Source organism: Conger conger, chromosome 6, assembly GCF_963514075.1.
Source record: "Conger conger chromosome 6, fConCon1.1, whole genome shotgun sequence".
In the NCBI taxonomy this organism is placed as follows: Eukaryota; Metazoa; Chordata; class Actinopteri; order Anguilliformes; family Congridae; genus Conger; species Conger conger.
In genome coordinates, this window is record NC_083765.1 from 44,539,237 (window position 1) to 44,557,757 (window position 18,521).

General features: G+C 44.3%; 1 protein-coding gene across 3 annotated transcripts; it reads left to right on the top strand.

The window, feature by feature from the left end:
- Positions 1 to 3,611: 3,611 nt before the first annotated feature.
- Positions 3,612 to 18,190, top strand: LOC133130088 (zinc finger protein 507-like). 3 transcript variants are annotated; one of them, XM_061244333.1, is made up of 8 exons: positions 3,612 to 3,732; positions 5,054 to 5,602; positions 5,693 to 6,453; positions 8,450 to 8,570; positions 8,852 to 8,957; positions 12,010 to 12,114; positions 12,780 to 12,914; positions 14,468 to 18,190. In XM_061244333.1, the coding sequence occupies exons 2-8, from the start codon at positions 5,077 to 5,079 to the stop codon at positions 14,757 to 14,759; spliced, it is 2,046 nt and encodes a 681-aa protein (XP_061100317.1). In that variant the 5' UTR covers positions 3,612 to 3,732; positions 5,054 to 5,076; the 3' UTR covers positions 14,760 to 18,190. The 3 variants fall into 3 exon arrangements, with proteins under 3 accessions (XP_061100317.1, XP_061100315.1, XP_061100316.1); XM_061244331.1 differs by having other exon boundaries at positions 5,054 to 6,453; XM_061244332.1 differs by having other exon boundaries at positions 3,654 to 3,732; positions 5,075 to 6,453.
- Positions 18,191 to 18,521: the final 331 nt, after the last annotated feature.

The following is an 18,521-nucleotide window of genomic DNA, read 5'->3' on the forward strand; positions in this document are numbered from 1 at the left end:
CGAGTGGCTGATCAATAAGTAATTTACTGGCGAACAGAAATAAGTCTCGAGCTCCAGCTGTAGAAAGGGAACACTGCGGTGATTTCTTGTAACTTAAGCAGTCTGGGAATGGAGAAATAAATAAATAGGTTTATAGGACCGGATAAAATGCTGTAAATAATCCAACCCTTTACTGTCCCCTGATTGGCTAGAGCATAGAGCTAATGGATGATTTAAAAAGCAAAATAAATAAATAAATATTGTAGTCTTGCAAATGTATAGTATGGGAACAGTGATACAAAGAACTTGGCATTCAAAATATTGTTGCTTCACTTTTCTATATTGTTGCATGTACTAACTCAACATTTTGTTCTATATGTTTTACACAAGAAGCGGATGGATTCCAACTGCGTTATAGTTGAATTAGCATTGGACATGTCTGTTGTATATATCTGTTTTGAAAATAAAATAAGTTGTATTTGAATATTTGTGGTTGCTAAAATGATGATTGTTATTATCTTTTGTATGCATTATAAGCTGATGAGTATTCTCAAGTTGGCTTATAATACGTGATACACCACTTGCATTATAATTATGCATTATAATTACATTAAAACATCACATTATACATTATACATTATACATTATACATTACATTATATTACATTATAATTATATGTATGTATGTATGTATGTATGAACTCATTATATTTGTTTCATATTGAAAATACTCATCGACCTGTAGCAACTAGTGTTTTATCAGCAGCAAAACTGCAAAAGCAAATAATATAGTAAATAATAATCATGCTTTTATCTTATGTATGTATGGAGTGAAAACACGCACCCAACAGTCCTTGGCCTATTGAAATTCAATCCTATCCTGCCTCAGGTAAATCAAGCTGACCCACAGTCTTATACTGCCACCCACAGGCCATCTTGAGTATTTCCCACCAGACAACTGGGCTCCTCCCAGAAACCACTCAAACATGTGAATGTTTCATATCAGCAAGGCTGTTGGGCCTGGCCATTTTGCCTGCAGTTTAAAGACTATGTAGAGCTATGTGAATTGTAGTCTTGAAAACCCCAAAAGAGTACACTACATCAACATTGACATGGTGTGTGATTTTTCTTTGAAAAAACTGACCCCCGTCCCCTGTCCTCCTGTCCCCATGCACATGTCGGTAACCACAGCTACGACCCGCCCACACCACACAAATGATGATACACCTCTGGTCCGGGTAGTAATTGTGTCAGTAACCACGGCTACGACCCGCCCACAGCACATACATGATGATACACCTCAAAACAGGGAAGGGCACAAATAAAGATTTTCTTTGAGCTCAGTGGCAGCTCTGCATGAACACACACACACACACACACACACACACGTACACACATATGCACACACACAAGCACACGCACACACACAGATACAAAAATATCCAATTATCTATCACATTTCTAGTGACAAGCTACATTTTGTTGCAATCACATTGTCGCTCTTCAACTCAAACCCCCCCCCCCACCCCACCCCACTCCCCCACCCAATTCAAAAATGAACAATACAAAATTCAAAAATAATTGCTTCAACTGAAGTATTGCTGCTTCAGAACAACTAAGCTCTAAGTGTAACGTTTACAAAAAAAGATGGCTCCATGCCTCCGGCTGTGGGGTAATGGCTGGGAAAAAGCATTTTGCCTGTCAAATTTTATTAGAGCTACACTTCTGTGCCGCTGAAGAACAGGCAGGCCAAGTAATAGTTATTTTAGGTATTAGCAGTAATAAAATAAGGTGGAATAATGTGAAAAGTATATGATATTATGGTATTATATTAAATATATGATATTAAGGGAGAGAAAAAGAGAGAGACACAGACAGAGAGAGATGGAGAAAGATGGAGAAAGAGAGGAGAGAGAAAGTGTATGATATTATGATATGATATTAAATATATGATATTGACAGAGAAAAACAGACAGACAGACAGACAGACAGAGACAAATTTTCTGATATGGGCCTTTATAGTAGCCTATATCCATATTATCGTCTTGATAGAGCAGAATTGCCATGTAAAATGTCTTCAAGTGTCCACACATATTGAGGAATCAAGAGGAAAGTTGTGCATGAACAAGCCTCTGATTAAAAGCCAAAACAAACATACAAGTATATTGCAATAATTTATAGTAACGATTATGCAAAAATAATATGATTCATTATTCAGAAATGCTTGCAAATGAATAGCTATATTATAGTTTATGTATAGCTACATTCCCCCCCAATTCCCATAGAGATCCATTCAAATGCAAAGAGTTATAGTATCGCTTGTAGGACAACCTGAGAACAAGATATCCAGACTCTGGTGATGTTGATAGGTCACAGACATCAGGAAGTCATGCTATGCAATGGATATGCAACCAAATACAAAACATGACTATTTTATTTGACATTATGTTAAATTGTCTCAAACGTTGAAATGGGGGGCAATGTATAAAAAGTGCTGTAATTACTACATGGTGCAACCAAAATGTATAAAAACATGGTTTAATAAAATATGAGAATCTGCACTTTGACCACATATGAATTGCTTGATTATAAACAGTGGAAATAAAACATTAATCAAAAAATCCAGAAAAGGGCAAGGTGTGTCCAAACTTTTGACTGGTACAGTATGTCCGCACCGTTCTTCATTTCTTCTTTATTGGTATAACCTATGGTGATAGTTGGCAGGGTTTGTTTGCTCTAAACAACTAAACAGACAACCCGAATAGAGATACAGTATACCAACATTTATGCAGGTAGAAGCAATGTCTGGATACTTCTTACACCATGCAGCTTTTCGCGATTATAGAAAGCTATAATGAGTTAATGGTGAAAACTTGTGCATTCATTTTCTTTGATCAGAAATAGAAAACAACACATCATGCACGCTGAATGGAAGGCAAATTAGGGAAAAACTGGGGGAAGCCAAGCCCAGTAATTCTGTATTTAAAAAAATTAAAAAATGATGCATGATTCTATTTACCATATTACATTTAAACCCACCTAACAGTTATATAATTCACTGTTTGTTCAGTCGGGTAACACCTTTCGTCAATGACATACACAATAGTGCATTAGGAAAGCAAACACTAACAGAGGCAGAGACAGACAGCTACAGTATAAGTGACACCACCATCAGCACACATTTAAAGCGTGCTAACAGTGGGAGAAAAAAAATAAAGTTATTATTATTATTACTAAATAAAACATTGAGGTACAGTCTGAAAATATATTTTATTAGACTGGGAATCTGCCTTCCTGACTGATTGGGTTAGGGTTAGTGAACATTGAAAAGATGGGAGAACCAGTTAGCAAAAAGATGTTGAGCAGAGAAGACTGCTTGGATTATACTTCCTCAGTTCTTCACACCAACATTTGACAAGGAAGACCCATATGTGTGTGGACTGCAAAAATATAGCACATAAGATTTAAAATAAAAACTTAAAGTTGTTGGAGGTAGTGAATCTGAATCAGTATTACAATACAGTATTCTATTGTTTGTCGGCCATAAACCAAGTCCTGATAAAGTTATCATTATGATCACCTGACCTGTGAATAAGTCACGTGATCAACGCTCCATCCTCGCCATTTTGAGTAACTACATTTGCGTGAGATCGCTGTACCAGCTGACGTTACCCACCTCACTTGCCGGAGGGGAGAACGCTTACAGACTGCTCCATGTGTTGAGGTGAAAAATCGCGTAGCATTGTTGGAACAGTAAGTACTGAAACAATTAATTTAAATTGTCCAATTCTCGGCCAGGACATAAGGAGACGAGTGTAATTACTTGTTTTACTTGTTTAGGGTGTGCTGGATAGTATAAAAGTTTGACACGTGTGGCGCTGACATGCAGAACAGATGGCAATAACTTTGCCCTGCCCCTTTTTCCACATTATGTTTCAATGGGCCAGCCCTCTTATAAAATTACCTTGAAAATGTACATTTCACTTTTACAGCAGTATGTACTAAAAATCTGAATGTTGAGAATTCAACGTTAGCCGCTCGGAAACGTAATGGTTTTTAGTAAGTTGTGTTTCAGGTAGATTCACGCGTTCTACCTACGCGTCATGCCAGTGTCAGTAATGGTAACGTCTCTTCTCTTCGTGTGGTTATAAAGTTGACTACGTAGTCGGGTATCGAGAACAAACTCGCTTGGTTTGAGTTAGGTTCCGCAACGTTAAAGTTAGCTCGCAAGCAATTATTTCTGTAGCTACTGTTCGCCGCATTATTAGCCATGTGGAGTGCTATTTTTGTCGCACCGCACTGTTCAGATGGTAATGTTGCACTTTAGCGAGTGGGAAATTGCATGACCGTGTTCACAGAAAGACACCTTTAAAAGGTTACTTCCTGCCAACAAATAAGTTTACAATATTATTATTTTTAAATGTGGTTTGTGTCAAAGACTGCTAATCAAAATGATGGAAGAATTGAAAAGAATGATATTCTCCTCATCAAAGACGATTCTGGGTGCGCAGTCTGGAAATCTTTAACTATGATAAAAGGCATTTATTACATGGTCTTAGTTGTCACAATAGAAATTAAGACTGCCAACTTAGACTTCCCTTTGATTGTCCTTGGTCCTTATTCATGGCATTTGAACTGGAATGACCCTACACAAAAATGCCTCCAAGTACGTGCACCACATGTTAAACGATTTGCAAAGGAAATGACATAATGTGGAGTCATTGAAGGAATGCACTTAACTTTAAGTTTCTTTGTACACACACACACACACACACACACACACACACACACACACACACACACTGAAATCTGTTTCTCCTTTATTTTACCAGGATGAAAAGTAAGACAAGTATTCATTTGCATAATATTTGCATTGTTAGCAGCTGTCAGACTGTTGAAAACAGACTGATATACAGTCCTGCCATTGCACTCTTCCTGAAATAACTTTGCCTTATCACTGTGTCCTGTGCCATTGTACCTGAGGGCATAATGAGATCCATTCCCCGTCACCTTCGCCTACAGCATGAGCCCTCTGTTTTTGAACCGTTTTAATTGTTTTCCATTTGATTTACAGTTTTATATCCCCTTTCGTCAGCCATGGAGACCTGTGGAGGTGCAGTGCTGATTTCTCCCTCTAGGGGGCAGCAGAAGGAGCCGGCGGTTGCCCTGCATACAGCCGAGGACTCCCTGATTCAGGTGATTGAGAAGCTGAGCAAGATTGTGGAGCGACAGCGCCCTCGCAGGTTTTCCCTCTCGGGCAGGAAGCGACCCCGCTCGCCCTGTGGCCCCACGACGGTAAGAGAGGTCCAGGGGGGGTCCCTAAAGAAGCCCAAAGATACAGAGGGTTGCCGGTCAGGAAAACCCACCCAGGAGCCTCCAGGAGACGTGGGGATGGAGCTTGGGCGCTCTGGGGCAGCGATGGCTGGTTTGGGGCCTCTGGAGCAGGCGTGGTTCTGCCAGGAGCGGTGCGGCACGTACCGATGTCTGATCTGCAGCTATGTGTGCGGGCAGCAGCGCACCCTGAAGACCCACGCCTGGAAGCACGCCGGCCTGCTCAGCTGCTCCTACCCCGTGTTCCAGGACACGCCCCGGCCTGAGGACGCGCCCAATCCAACGCCCCGTCCTGAGGACATGCCCAATCAGCCGCTCCGACCTGGGGCCGTGCCCAATCCGCTGCCCCGGCCTGAGGACTCGGCCAATCCGGCGCCCCGGCCTGAGACCATGGCCCGTTCCTTGGTCCTGACGGCCGTCCCAGAGTTCGTTGTCACGGCGGAGACAGCGGTAGAGCTGCAGGTCACCGTGGAGACGGATGTGGGTGTCGGGGGGGATCGGGGATCAGACATCCTCCCCTCCTCAGAGCAGGTTACCCCCCACAGCGATCTCGACATGGCGGCCCGCCTCAGCGTGGTGGTGGAGGATCTGCCAGAGAGGGGGGAGATGCCCGGCGAACCGCTCCTGAGGCACCCTGACACGGATGCCTGTGGCAGGGAGGAGGAAGAAGAGGAGGAGCAGGAGGCCTCAGTGGAGGATGAGAAAGTTCTCCCATCTCGCAGGAGAACGCCATCTGAGTCCCTCCTCCTGCACTCGCTGGCTGCTGAGGCCCTTGTTTCCATGCCGATGATAGCAGCCAATCCAGCCAACCCCAGCGACAGGGACACTGGGACAGCGGTGACCACACCGCCCGCCCCGCCTACGCCCCCCTGCCCCACCGAGCCCCCGGCCAGGGAGGGCGTGGCCAAGAGCCCGGCGCAGGCGGGCATCAGCCTATCCCTGCTGAGCGTCATCGAGAGGCTGCGGGAGCGGACCAATGAGAGCGCCTCGGATGAGGACATTCTGAGGGAGCTGTGGCACGATGCCCAGAGCCCGGGACGGGAGCAGGCCTGCCAACACGTCCCCCGCCACAGCCCGGACCCGGAGAACCATGTGACCCAGCGCCGCAAGACCAGGGTGCACTGCTGCAAGCAGGGCCGTGAGGTGAGGGGTCAACATGCTCCACAACCCACTTCACATATGACATTATATCACATTATCGCATGATAATACATTATAGCATTATGACACAATCCAACATTATAACACATTATAACATTGACACAATCCAACATTATCACATTATAACATAGCATTATGACACAATCCAACATTGTCACATTATAACACATTATAACATTGACACCATCCAACATTATCAAATGATAAGACATTATAGCATTATGACACAATCCAACATTATCACATTATAGCATTATGACACAGTCCAACATTATCACATTATAACACATAGCATTATGACACAATCCAACATTATCACATCACACATTATATCATTATGACACATTCCAACATTATCACATAACACGTTATAGCATTATGACACAATCCAACATTATCACATTATAACACATTGTAGCATTATGACGCATAACATTATCACATATTATTGTCACATTATAACATTGACACATTATAACGTGTCACATAACATTAAGCCACATTATAACTTCATCATAGAACATTACATTAACACAACATTATCGCACAACACATAACACATTATATATAGCATCGCATTGTAACATTATTAAATTATTATTACATTATTAAATTACAACGCATAACATAACATCATGACACTTTCTAGCATTATAACATTATATTGCATGATAACATTATCACCTTGTAGCACACATTATTACATTGTCATATTATAACACAAAACATATCACATCTATAACATTATGTCCCATAACATTATGAATTATAACACATTATAACATTGTCACATTATAACATTGTCACATTATAACATCACATTATAACACATAATAACATCATAGCACATTATAACATGGCACATATCACATTACCATTATCACAGTATAACATTGCCACTACATTGCAGCTACATTGTGAGAATGTTTTATGTTAGCTGGGTTTTTATTTTAACATTCAACATCAACCACCAGTTTGGACCCACTGAGGTGAGTTATCTATGTAATTGGTTGGTGTACTGTAACTGTAATCTAGTTAGTGTTGGGTGTCAGTCAAACCCAACACTGGAGAACCTTGAGAAGGGTGGAAGGTGAGGAGTATATTCACATGTATGTTTGTTTAAAGCCTTGAAGTCAAACATAGTAAGATTGAACTGATTTTTTGGCAGACCTGTACTCCACCATAATGTGCTGCAGTGCTAAGTGAAATGTTTATTCCTGCCAAGGGTTGTCTTACATTTTCACTTGTTTTCTTTTACTGCCCCAGTGTGGATTATATGAAGGTAAGATAAATTGATAACAATGCGTGTTTTGAGACTCGCTGGCAAAGATTCATTTGATACTCCTGTTTAAAAGCAGCAGCCATTCAGAAAATATACCCATTTCACCGCTTTCGTCAGGAAAATGTAGGCCTTTTGAATCTGACATTTTTCAAAAGCCCAGTATCTTGACATTTTGAGCGTACATACTTTTTCTTTTTTTTCTCTCTCTCTGATGGAAAGGTTATGCAGGCAGTTTACTCAGGCATTGTACAAGAGTTAGATGGAGTCCACTTTGTCTCCTGTCTGGCATTGTTTTATTAATATTAGTCATCCCTCTCCCCAGTGGTGGTTTTATTAATGCTAGGGCTCTCATGAGAAAGGCTCTGCCTACTCTTTCTGCAGCTGTTTTATTAATAATGTACGGTTGGCTCTCACACTTGTGATTGTGTTATTAATACTGCAGTTAGCCCTCACACTTGTGATTGTGTTATTAATTCTATAGTTAGCGCTCACACTTGTGATTGTGTTATTAATACTGCAGTTAGCGCTCACACTTGTGATTGTGTTATTAATACTACAGTTAGCACTCACACTTGTGATTGTGTTATTAATACTGCAGTTAGTGCTCACACGTGATTGTTTTATGAATGCTACACTTAGCTCTCACACTTGTGATTGTTTTACGAATACTTTTTTATTTTTATATTTTGTAAACAGAAACGGCTGGCGAATGATGAGATGAACCATCGCGGGTATGAGGAAACCTTGGCAACGCCGGTGCCCGTCATGGAAACCATGGTGACCACAGACGGCTCACTGGAGAAGAAAGCTGTTCAGGGTGAGTCATGTGACACAGGGATATATCATAATGGCTGTACAGTGCTATAGGCCATAGGCGCATATGGTAATCATGTTGGCTGTGCCCCTCATTCGCAAATAATGGCACACGCCATAAGGGACATAATTATTATTCCTTAATAGGTTGATTTTCCAACGACAGGTTTGGGAATTACTCTACATTTTCTGTGCAATGTTTCTGAATGCCCTCCTCATTTTGGGACAAAGGCTGCGAACACAATCTTGTTGAATATTTCCCTCTCCTCGTCTCTTATCTTCCAGAAACTTCTCTGAGTATTTACCGGTGTGACGCTTGCGACTACACCAGCTCCTCGTCCGTCGGCGTGCGGAACCACCAGAGGATCCACAGCACGGAGAAGCCATACAGGTGCAGTGAAGTGTCTGGAGCTCTCTGGTCTGGGCACTGTCCCTTTGCTGCCCCCTACTGGCAGGTCACGGGACGTGTGTGTGTGTGTGTGTGTGTGTGTGTGTGTTCTGGAGCAGGTGTGTGTTCATGTAGGTGTGTCACAGAATCCAGGCTCAGGGTGAGCTCTGTAGACAGAGCCTCATGAAGTATCCAGGAGGTGTAGTTGGGAGTTGTAGTCTAGAGCTTACTGAGAAATGTTTTCCATCATTTCCCAAAATGCAGCCTCGGCATTTGTATTCTTGCCCTGTTATTGTGTGACTAGCACACTCCTGAAATGGATGCCTGTTTAAAATGTGGAACAAACAGAGACAAAACAAGCCAAAATACATTTTTGTGTTAACATCCTGGCTAGGAATGTTGATGTTTTTTAATCAATAAAGAACAGTATTCTAGAGGTATAAGTATTGACATAATTTGGGAATGTAATTTGCTGCACTCTTGCCTTCTGGGTTTGTTATTAGGGCGAGTTAAGAAACAAAGTACTTTAAATTAGGTTGTGTAATTGGTCATTAGAAAGAATTAAGAGGTTTTCAATATGGTTTCCGACACCGGAGATAATAAGACGCCCAGTGTTCAATTTCACATTTGAATACGTTCCTTATGAGGAGTGGAGGCCAGAACCGAAAGCAACCAGCAGAGGGCACTGTGGGATAAGCTGAGTTCGGGCATCGCTGACTATCTGCCAAGCGCAGGTCACGTACTGCAGCTATAAAAGGAAGAAGGTGTTAGACATGAAGGGCGCTCTTATTTTGACACGAGGCTACGCACTAGACTGGGGGAGCTTTTGTACCTGGCCTGTGTACAGAAAGCATATCTGTGATGCAGGGTGCTGTTGCTTCTCTGCGTTTGTCACACTTGGCCTTGGAGACTGTGGGAGGCCTCAGAAGATTTCTCAAGGGAGAGAGAGAGGGAGACAGTGAGGGCGGGTGAGAGAGACGGTGAGAGAGAAAGAGAGAGAGAAAGAGAGTTTGCAGAAACTCGTGTCTCTAAATGAAACTGTGTAATCCTCTGAGCCCCAGTGAATCATCTCTGAACATTAACACACTGAGCACTCTGAGCATGGCTGTGGGCTGGAGATGGACTGCAGTGAAAACTGCCACAGCCCTGCTCCTCCTGCCATCACATGTACAAAGGACACGCATGCGCTTACACACGCACACGCATGCGCTTACACACACGCATGCGCTTACACACGCACACACATGCGCTTACACACGCATGCGCTTACACAAGCACACACATGCACTTGCACGCACACACGTATGTACTTACGCACACGTATGTACACATGGCACGTGCACACATGTACATGCTGCCGCATATGCACACGCATATGTCAAAACTGATGGAAATGGAAACGCACGCATACCGCAGGATTCAGACACCGGCACAACAATTTGACAAATGCGTAGGAACACACGCACACACAGAAATGCACACAGATGGAAATTTCCGTAGATTGACAGAAACACGCACTCAGACACTGCGGCTGGATGAGATGACGAGCACAGGGGCCCGTATTTCAGGGGCTGCTGTAACACAGAAGTAAACGAGCCACCTGAAGGCTGTTCCCCTCCCAGAGAGCTGAACTGGCAAACAAATTATGGAGCAAATGCATTCTGGGCAGAGAGTCCTCCAGTCCATATTCCTCACAGTCGGCGATGAGTTTGCTGCTAGCGCCTCTGAGAAATCCATCAATAAAAGGAATGCAGCTACAAAACATCACACTGTGGTTCCGCTTTCCCCTGAACCGCTGTATTCCTGTTAAAATATAAAGCTCTTGCGTCCACGTTGATTTAACGAGAGCAGAAAAATGTGGTCTCTGAACTGCACGTGTCAATCAAAATGTATAAAACCCACAAAGAAAACTGATCTTGTTCTCCTGGCTGGAAACCTAATAAACGTGTCTGTTCCTGGAAGACCCTGTGTTTGACACCTGTGTGTTGGGGAAACCGGGGTTGGCAAGCTGAGCGACAGCTCTCGAGGCCGACACCCCTACTGTTAATACTTGTTCTCCAGAACAAGCGTTGACACAGAACCGAGACTTTGGGAGGGCAAGCTGAGACATTGTCATCACTCTGGAAAACAAAGCCTTAGGACTACTTTTTCCTTGTACCTAAAGTTACATCTGCTGCCAACTTTCCAGCAGGTGTTTGACACGCTGCGGGGGGGGTGCTTGCACTGGTATGCATCATCTCATTAGCTTCTCTGATGAGCGGTACACAGTATTAATGACTTAAGACGAGGCATGAATTTACCAACCTTCTTCATTACTATGTCATTAGATTTGAACAGATTCAACGGAGCTCTCTCGCGGCGAGCCAAGTGATTATGTCACCGTCTGGGTCAGTCAGGCTGCGTTCCCCATGTGGCGGTGGTTGATGCTTGGGACAGCTGGCCATGACGTGGTCTACCGTCTGGCTGGGGCCCTCGCAATCGTCTCTCAGGCCTCATTTTTTCGTGGCTGCCTCGTAGCATTCGACGCCAGTGCGGTTGAGCGTCGTCCGCTGCTTTCAGGAAGTCCTGTCCCGGGACGTCTGCTGGGTGACTCACAATGCGGTGGAGTCGTGATGGTTTTGCAGATGTCCGTCAGTCCGTCCATCTGGTCTTGAGCCAGGCCTCCTTGGGAACATCTGCCGGTACCATGTGCAGCAGCTGGCGGTCATACGAGGTCAAGGGGCGCCGGGACTTGAGGCGTGTGCATGGTGGGGTCCCCGTGACAACCTTGTGGAGGAGGCGGTCTTCACTGGACTGTGCCTTTCGGGAGAGGGCCAACGCGGCAGCGTCTTGTCTCGCATTGGGAGGGGCGATGCCAGCATGTACGGGCTGTTGGCTTACCGGGGTGACTCGCAGGCAGACGCCGATGGTCCCCCCCCCCCCCCCCCCCCCCCCTAAATCATGTCTAGTACAGTAAAACAAAATGGAGACCCCATTTTGGCCAATAAAAATTCTAATTAATTCAGGTCCTCATAGCTGATTATCACTGTGTGTGTTTGTCTGTGTTTGTGCGTAGATGCTGCACCTGCGATTTTGCCACCACCAACATGAATAGCCTGAGGAGTCACATGAGGAGCCACACACAGGACCATCAGACTGTGCAGCTGCTGGAACAGTACAGGTGAGAGGGGTAAAGGTGTGGAGCAGTACAGGTGAGGGGGTACAGGTGTGGAACAGTACAGGTGAGAGGGGTAAAGGTGTGGAACAGTACAGGTGAGAGGGGTAAAGGTGTGGAACAGTACAGGTGAGAGGGGTAAAGGTGTGGAACAGTACAGGTGAGGGGGTAAAGGTGTGGAACAGTACAGGTGAGAGGGGTAAAGGTGTGGAACAGTACAGGTGAGGGGGTAAAGGTGTGGAACAGTACAGGTGAGAGGGGTAAAGGTGTGGAACAGTACAGGTGAGGGGGTAAAGGTGTGGAACAGTACAGGTGAGAGGGGTAAAGGTGTGGAACAGTGCATGTCTTTTGACTACAAGTGCAGGAATTGAAGGACTGCTTTTTCAATGCACTCATTATGGATTGCAGTGATGGACCGTTTTATCATTTCTCTTGAATAACCTGTGAACTGAAGCGTTAACCTCATTGAAAACAAAGAAGCAGTTTCTAAAGAAAAACCCTCAAGGACAAACAGGAGAGTTTCAGAGCCGGAGCCTCAGATCCGTCAGGCGGAACACGGCGCTCGCGGGGGAGCTGTTCCGCGCCGCGTTCATCCACGCTAACGGCGCGGCGCGGCTGCGGGGAGCGGCTCTCCGCGCGGTAACGGCTGACGTTTGATCCCGCCTCCGCAGGTGTGCGCTCTGCGGCTACGTGTGCAGCCACCCCCCGTCGCTGAAGTCGCACATGTGGAAGCACGCCGGCGACCAGAATTACAACTACGAGCAGGTGAACCGAGCCATCGACGACGCCATCTCGCAGAGCGGCCGGTAAGCGCTGCTTTCAGAGACCAAACCGCTCTTCCCCCTGTCTGTCCTCTACCCTCCTCTTCCCGGAACATCATTACATTAGTCATTTCATTATATTAGTCATTTCATTATCAGGGCTTAAAGTTCTCAGGCACCATTTCAGGCATAGAGCAGTTTTAAACTCATATAATACTTAACTCAATACTTCGTACACATTTCCTCCTGGACGACTTTTCAGGCTCACAAATCTTTTCTTGCTTTAATCCCTGCATAATGTATAGGGTGCAGTGTGGTGTAATGGGTCGAGAATTTGGCTTGGAACCTAAACGTTTCAGGTTTGATCCCCATGCAGTACAAGGATGTTCAGCAAGTTTCTTCAGCTGTAATGCGTCATTACATTGCATTACATTACAGTCATTTGGCAGACGCTCTTATCCAGAGCGATGTACAATAGCGTGCAAATCAGAACCAGGGACAAGTGCGTTGAAGACCCTAGAGGAAAGTACAGTTCCAAGTCCTTGAGTAATCGCGTAGATAAAACTTGAACCCTTGAAGAGTACATCAACTTTCCAACTAGCATACTACGGTTGGCAGTTGGAATACTCCGAATACTAAAATAATTCAGTATATGAATGTTGTACAAGTGAATACTCTGTAAAAATGCAGAAAGTTGCCCAAGTGTGTCTCCTAGATTTCATGACGTGTGTGCATGCAGCTCCATATCTGAAGGTCTACTATCTGCGTGTAAGGTCAGCCTCGTTGTCATTTTAATGGCCAACTCCTCATTCTGTTGTATGGAGGTAAACAGAATGTAAAATAACACGGCTGCTTGTTCTCCGTTAATGTGGGTACGGTGCTGTCTGTGACGTAAGCTAGCGTTGCTCTCATGGATAATTTATTGTGAGTTTTATGATACAGCATAACAGTGGAACGCTCAGCAGCTCTTGGGTAGCTGTACTGTATGTGTATGTTATTGTGATGTATGCACATTGCTCTTAAGGGTAAATGTTAGGCCCAGCAGGTAGATTTATAAAGTAAAACTATTACCGCAGTTATATCAGCTTCCTGGCTGTTGTGTGGTTATTGCGTGCGTCTCCGTGGCATTTATTTCATGCGGCTCTCCCATAGGAGGCGCGTGACTCGCTTCCAAATGCATTAGTAATAACGGGAGAGATGCAGTCGGTGTTACCCTATAAGACGGCTGCGGAGGTTTAGTTGGGGTTTCTCAATGCTGCGTTCACATGGATCACACGCAAGCCGGATGTCATTATAGTGGATGAGAGCTTGGACGGCAAAGAACTCTGTCCATGGCTACGGCACTTCCTGTTATTATTTAACATTTTGCCGTTATAATCAAAAGAATTCCAAACAGGATGTGACACAAGCCAACAAAATGCAAAAATGCATCTTCCCCCTAAAATAGAGATCTACCAAGTCCTCCTTTTCTTATCCATGTTGGAAACTGTGAAACTGTGTCTGTTACTGAGCGTTGCCCTTTTCCCCCCGCCCCAGAAGTGCTGTTCTGTCATCTGCCGTGATCCATGAACGCAGCGTTTCTCTCATTCTCTTCCCAGGGCCCTGACTGTTCCTCAGAGTGCCAGCCCGGGGTCCGACCCCTGGGAGCCGGCCTGCGTTGCCAGGGACGACGCGGAGAAGGGCGTGCCGGACCGAGCGGTAGCCGAGGGCCCCCCGGGGGCGTCCTGGACCCCCGGCCCCCACCCGGCCTCGGGGCCGGAGTGCTGCGTGCTGTTCTGCTGCTGCGTCTGCGGGTTCCAGTCTCCCAGCAAGCAGCGGCTGCTGCAGCACATGCAGGGCCACCAGGGCCAGGTCGTCAGCGTCATCCTGAGCGCCCCCGCTGGCCACTGAGGGAACTGCGGTCACACCGCCTCATCCTCCAAACCCCCGCTCAAACGGGGGAAATTCACTCCTGAGAGACTCACCTTTGACCTCTCCATCTGAATTCCTGTGGGCTTTTTTTTTGGCCCGCTGTTTCCCCATTTCGCTTACAGAACAATTTTCACCGGGCCTAAATTTCTCCGGATATGGCATGGCCATTCATCACGGCTTTATGCGTATTTTTATTTGTCCCAGAAGGAGCGTTAAGTGGCAGACAGTTGGTTCAAGGACATCAAGTTTCATAAAAGGAAACCTAAAAAAAAAAAGTCTTAATAAATTAAAGAAGAGCACAGGCAATAAAGAAGCATTGCCTACAGTGACATAATGTTCATAACCCGGTTCCCTGCCGTTTGCTTAAAGCCATTCAACACCTCATTGGGTTCAGAAGCTCAGGTGCTGTGCTATTACGCGCTAAATGACCCTGCGTATTATGCACACTTTTGACAGCAGCTTTCTTTCTAAAATTACTGTAATATATTCATATTTTATCATTCAGGTTGAACCCCCTTTCACCTCACGAAGATGTCGAGGAGCAGCAAACTATGCGCCCACCGTGGGGTGCCTTCACTTTTATATTTATTGATTTTTACTTACGCATGTGATTTTCTGTACTTCCACACATAAACCGATATGTACCATGTGTTTTTAAAGGCCACTGTTCAGGTGGTGCTATCGAAATGTTTTTTAAGCTCAATGACTTTCCTGTATTCTTTAAGAGCACAACAAGTCCACAAACCTTTGCTACACCGTTATTTAAAAGAGTATTTATATATTTATGTATATCCAGTTTCATATGCTGTAGTGTTTCTGGTCACCATACTGTCTGTCCAACAAGAATGTTCTTTTGTCTTGTGGGCCAACATACACTGAGGAAATTGCTATGGTTAAATTGTCATAGGAATGCTGTAGAAAATGTCTTATTTATTGATTTTGGTAAATATCAGGGTTTGATTTTGATAAATATCAGGGTTTACTGACGTCTCTGGTGAACTGCACACCATCTGGCAGAAAGGACAGATCATTATAATGCATAGTTAACAAAAGGCCAGATATAATTATCACCTTGGATCCAGTTGTTATGTTCAGCAGTTAGAGGTGGAAGTATTTTTTTCTGTCCTTGGATTTTCCAAATGCCTGCTGGTTTAATTGTCCTCAAATAACTAGTTTGAGCAAGTTTATTTCTCAGTAATTCAGAACAGTTTGAGCGTTGAGAATTTTGCCAAATGTTTGTTTTGTTCCAGGGTGATCACAATGTCACACGTATGACCAATACTTGTATACTTTTTAATGCTCCAGTGATTGTTTGCTGCAAGAAAAACCCACAACAGTTGTCAATCGGGCAAAGTAATCGTTTTGCAAATGCTGACAATTATCTGGGCAATCCTTAATCCAAAGTTTGCAAACTTTAGTCAGATTTCAAAGTTAAAGCGCTATGTTTGTGGGTACAGAACTTTTATGTACTGTATACATGCATACTCTTGTGCAGACTGTCTACCTTGCCTTATAGCTGTAGAAATCACTTTAATAACTGCAATATTTCATTGCCGTTGTTCGTAAGGTTTTTATACTAGCTACCTCTTCCCAAAGCAGAGCTACAATATGCTGTTATTTTTCACAGATGATTTAACAAGCGTACATACTGTACTTGCCTATTTTTCGAAACTTTATTCTTGAACTAGTTTCCACTCATTTTACTTTCGCCTTAATGAAAGGGACTGAAAATGAACAAATCATTTGGTGTGGTTTAATTTATGCGGTTTCCAGACGTGTTAAAAACAAGGCATCAGAAATCTAATAAATAAATCTGCCTTTTGTAACATGTCAGATTACAGTTCTGTCTAATTTACAATTTACTTTTCAAGGCAGCAACTCATCGACGCAGCAGACATCTTTTATTTGCTCGGCCTGGCTTTCAGACTGTTGTTATATGCAGCGTATTTTCACCCTCTTCACGGTTAATACCACGCCTTTGGCGTGAGATGGTAGATATTCTTAACCTCCCCAGATACCGTTTACACATCGGCACTGTGTATTAAACTGTATTAGTGTCACACTCCATGGTCCCATTACCATTTTCCATGCTTATTTTGGGAATGCTTGTGAGATGATTTAAAGGCAGGTGTTTCTAGAATATGTGGAATGGTTTTGTGTCATGTTGGGTTTTTTTGTACATGAAACGGGGGGAGGGAAAGCATGTTGGTTTCGTTGAGGGTGAAGTTTGAGGTTTTTACGTCATAGTTTTCCACCTGTTCTGTTGGAAAGGTATTTGTCAAGCCCGGTCCTTGGGATAAACGGTTTCATTTTATGCTGCGACTGAGCACTGGAATAATTACTTAATGCTGTTTACTGATGAACCGCGTCGGAACAAAACGATCCGAGGACTCGGCATGAACAAAGACCTCGATACGCATTTTCCTCTGGCTGAAGACTCAAGGTTAAAGAACACTGAATCAAAAGACAGCTCTTTCATATATCTGTGTGCTTGTCTGTGGATGGTTTGGGAAAAGGCCTAAAAAAACCATTTCTATCCTATTGAAAATTTGTAAATGTGCTTTTCACAGGGTTTAGTGGTCTTAGGGCAGGGATAGTCAAATCTGGCCCTTGCATCCAAATCCAGCCCTGGTGTCCTTTCCTTATTAACTGAGCTGTTAGTCTCACTAATCAGTAGCACTATCTTCACACCTAACTCCCTTGTAAAGGGAGGGTAGAAAACCAGAAATTCTCAGCCCTTGAGCACCATGATTTGAGGAACCGGGTGCTATGTGTTTTCAAAATCAACCAGTAAATGGTTCGGCATTTATATAGCGCTTTTATCCAAAGCGCTGTATAATTGATGCTTCTCATTCGCCCATTCATACACACACTCACACTCCAACGGCTATTGGCTGCCATGCAAGGCATCAACCAGCTCATCAGGAGCATTTCAGGGGTTAGGTGTTTTGCTCAGGGGCAATTTGACACACCCAGGGCGACCCTCCGACTGCCAATGACTGCTCTTGGCCAATGTTGCTCCCTGTAGCTCAGTAACACCTTTTGTTCCTGACCAATCGGTTGCTGATTAATTCAATTAGATCTGAAGTGAAACCACTACCTGAGTCTCAGTCAAACCATAATGTTACACCCTCCCTCTGGTCTGGGTTCCACCCTAATATCCATGCCCCATCCACAGATGGACAGCGTTTCCCAATGAACATCATGTTTTCTGAAGGTCACCAATGTAAGTTGGTAGTTTTAGCAGAGATGTCCTCATGGTGCTTTTGGCTCAGGAGTGAAGTGTTTACTTACTGGCCTGGTTTCTCCTTGCATGCAGATGGTCAGACAAAACGGTGAGGTTATTGCTTTTGTCATGTGACCGAACTGTGTCTGAATTTCCCTTGAAAAAAAAAAAATCACCTGACCAATCATCATCATGACTAATCGGAATTCAGCCAATCAGAGGGGGTATTTAAGGAGTAAACGGGCAGGGCAGGCTACAGTGCAGTATTGAACACTATGCTGGTCTATCAGAGACGCTGGACTGTAGGCCCACTGAAGCTCATAGGAAGGTTTCTTAAGGGAAGCCGATCCACTTCCATGGCTTCAGATTGGGGTCCTTCACCTCGATAGAAAACTGGGCCACACACCTTCAATCAGCAGTCAATAAAAGGCAGTCATGCAGCCCCTGCAGGCTGTGAAGGTGTTGATGAAAAGGTCTGGTGTTCGTGCTCTCAAGTGCGCCTGTTTGAAAATCCT

What these genes read in the sequence shown, in the direction of transcription:
- LOC133130088 (XM_061244331.1), top strand. Translation starts at nt 5,077, where the DNA reads ATGGAGACCTGTGGAGGTGCAGTGCTGATTTCTCCCTCTAGGGGGCAG. An exon ending in GCTGCAAGCAGGGCCGTGAG is followed by an intron (nt 6,454 to 8,449) that starts GTGAGGGGTCAA and finishes TTTTGTAAACAG; the next exon opens with AAACGGCTGGCGAATGATGA. An exon ending in AGCACGGAGAAGCCATACAG is followed by an intron (nt 8,958 to 12,009) that starts GTGCAGTGAAGT and finishes GTTTGTGCGTAG; the next exon opens with ATGCTGCACCTGCGATTTTG.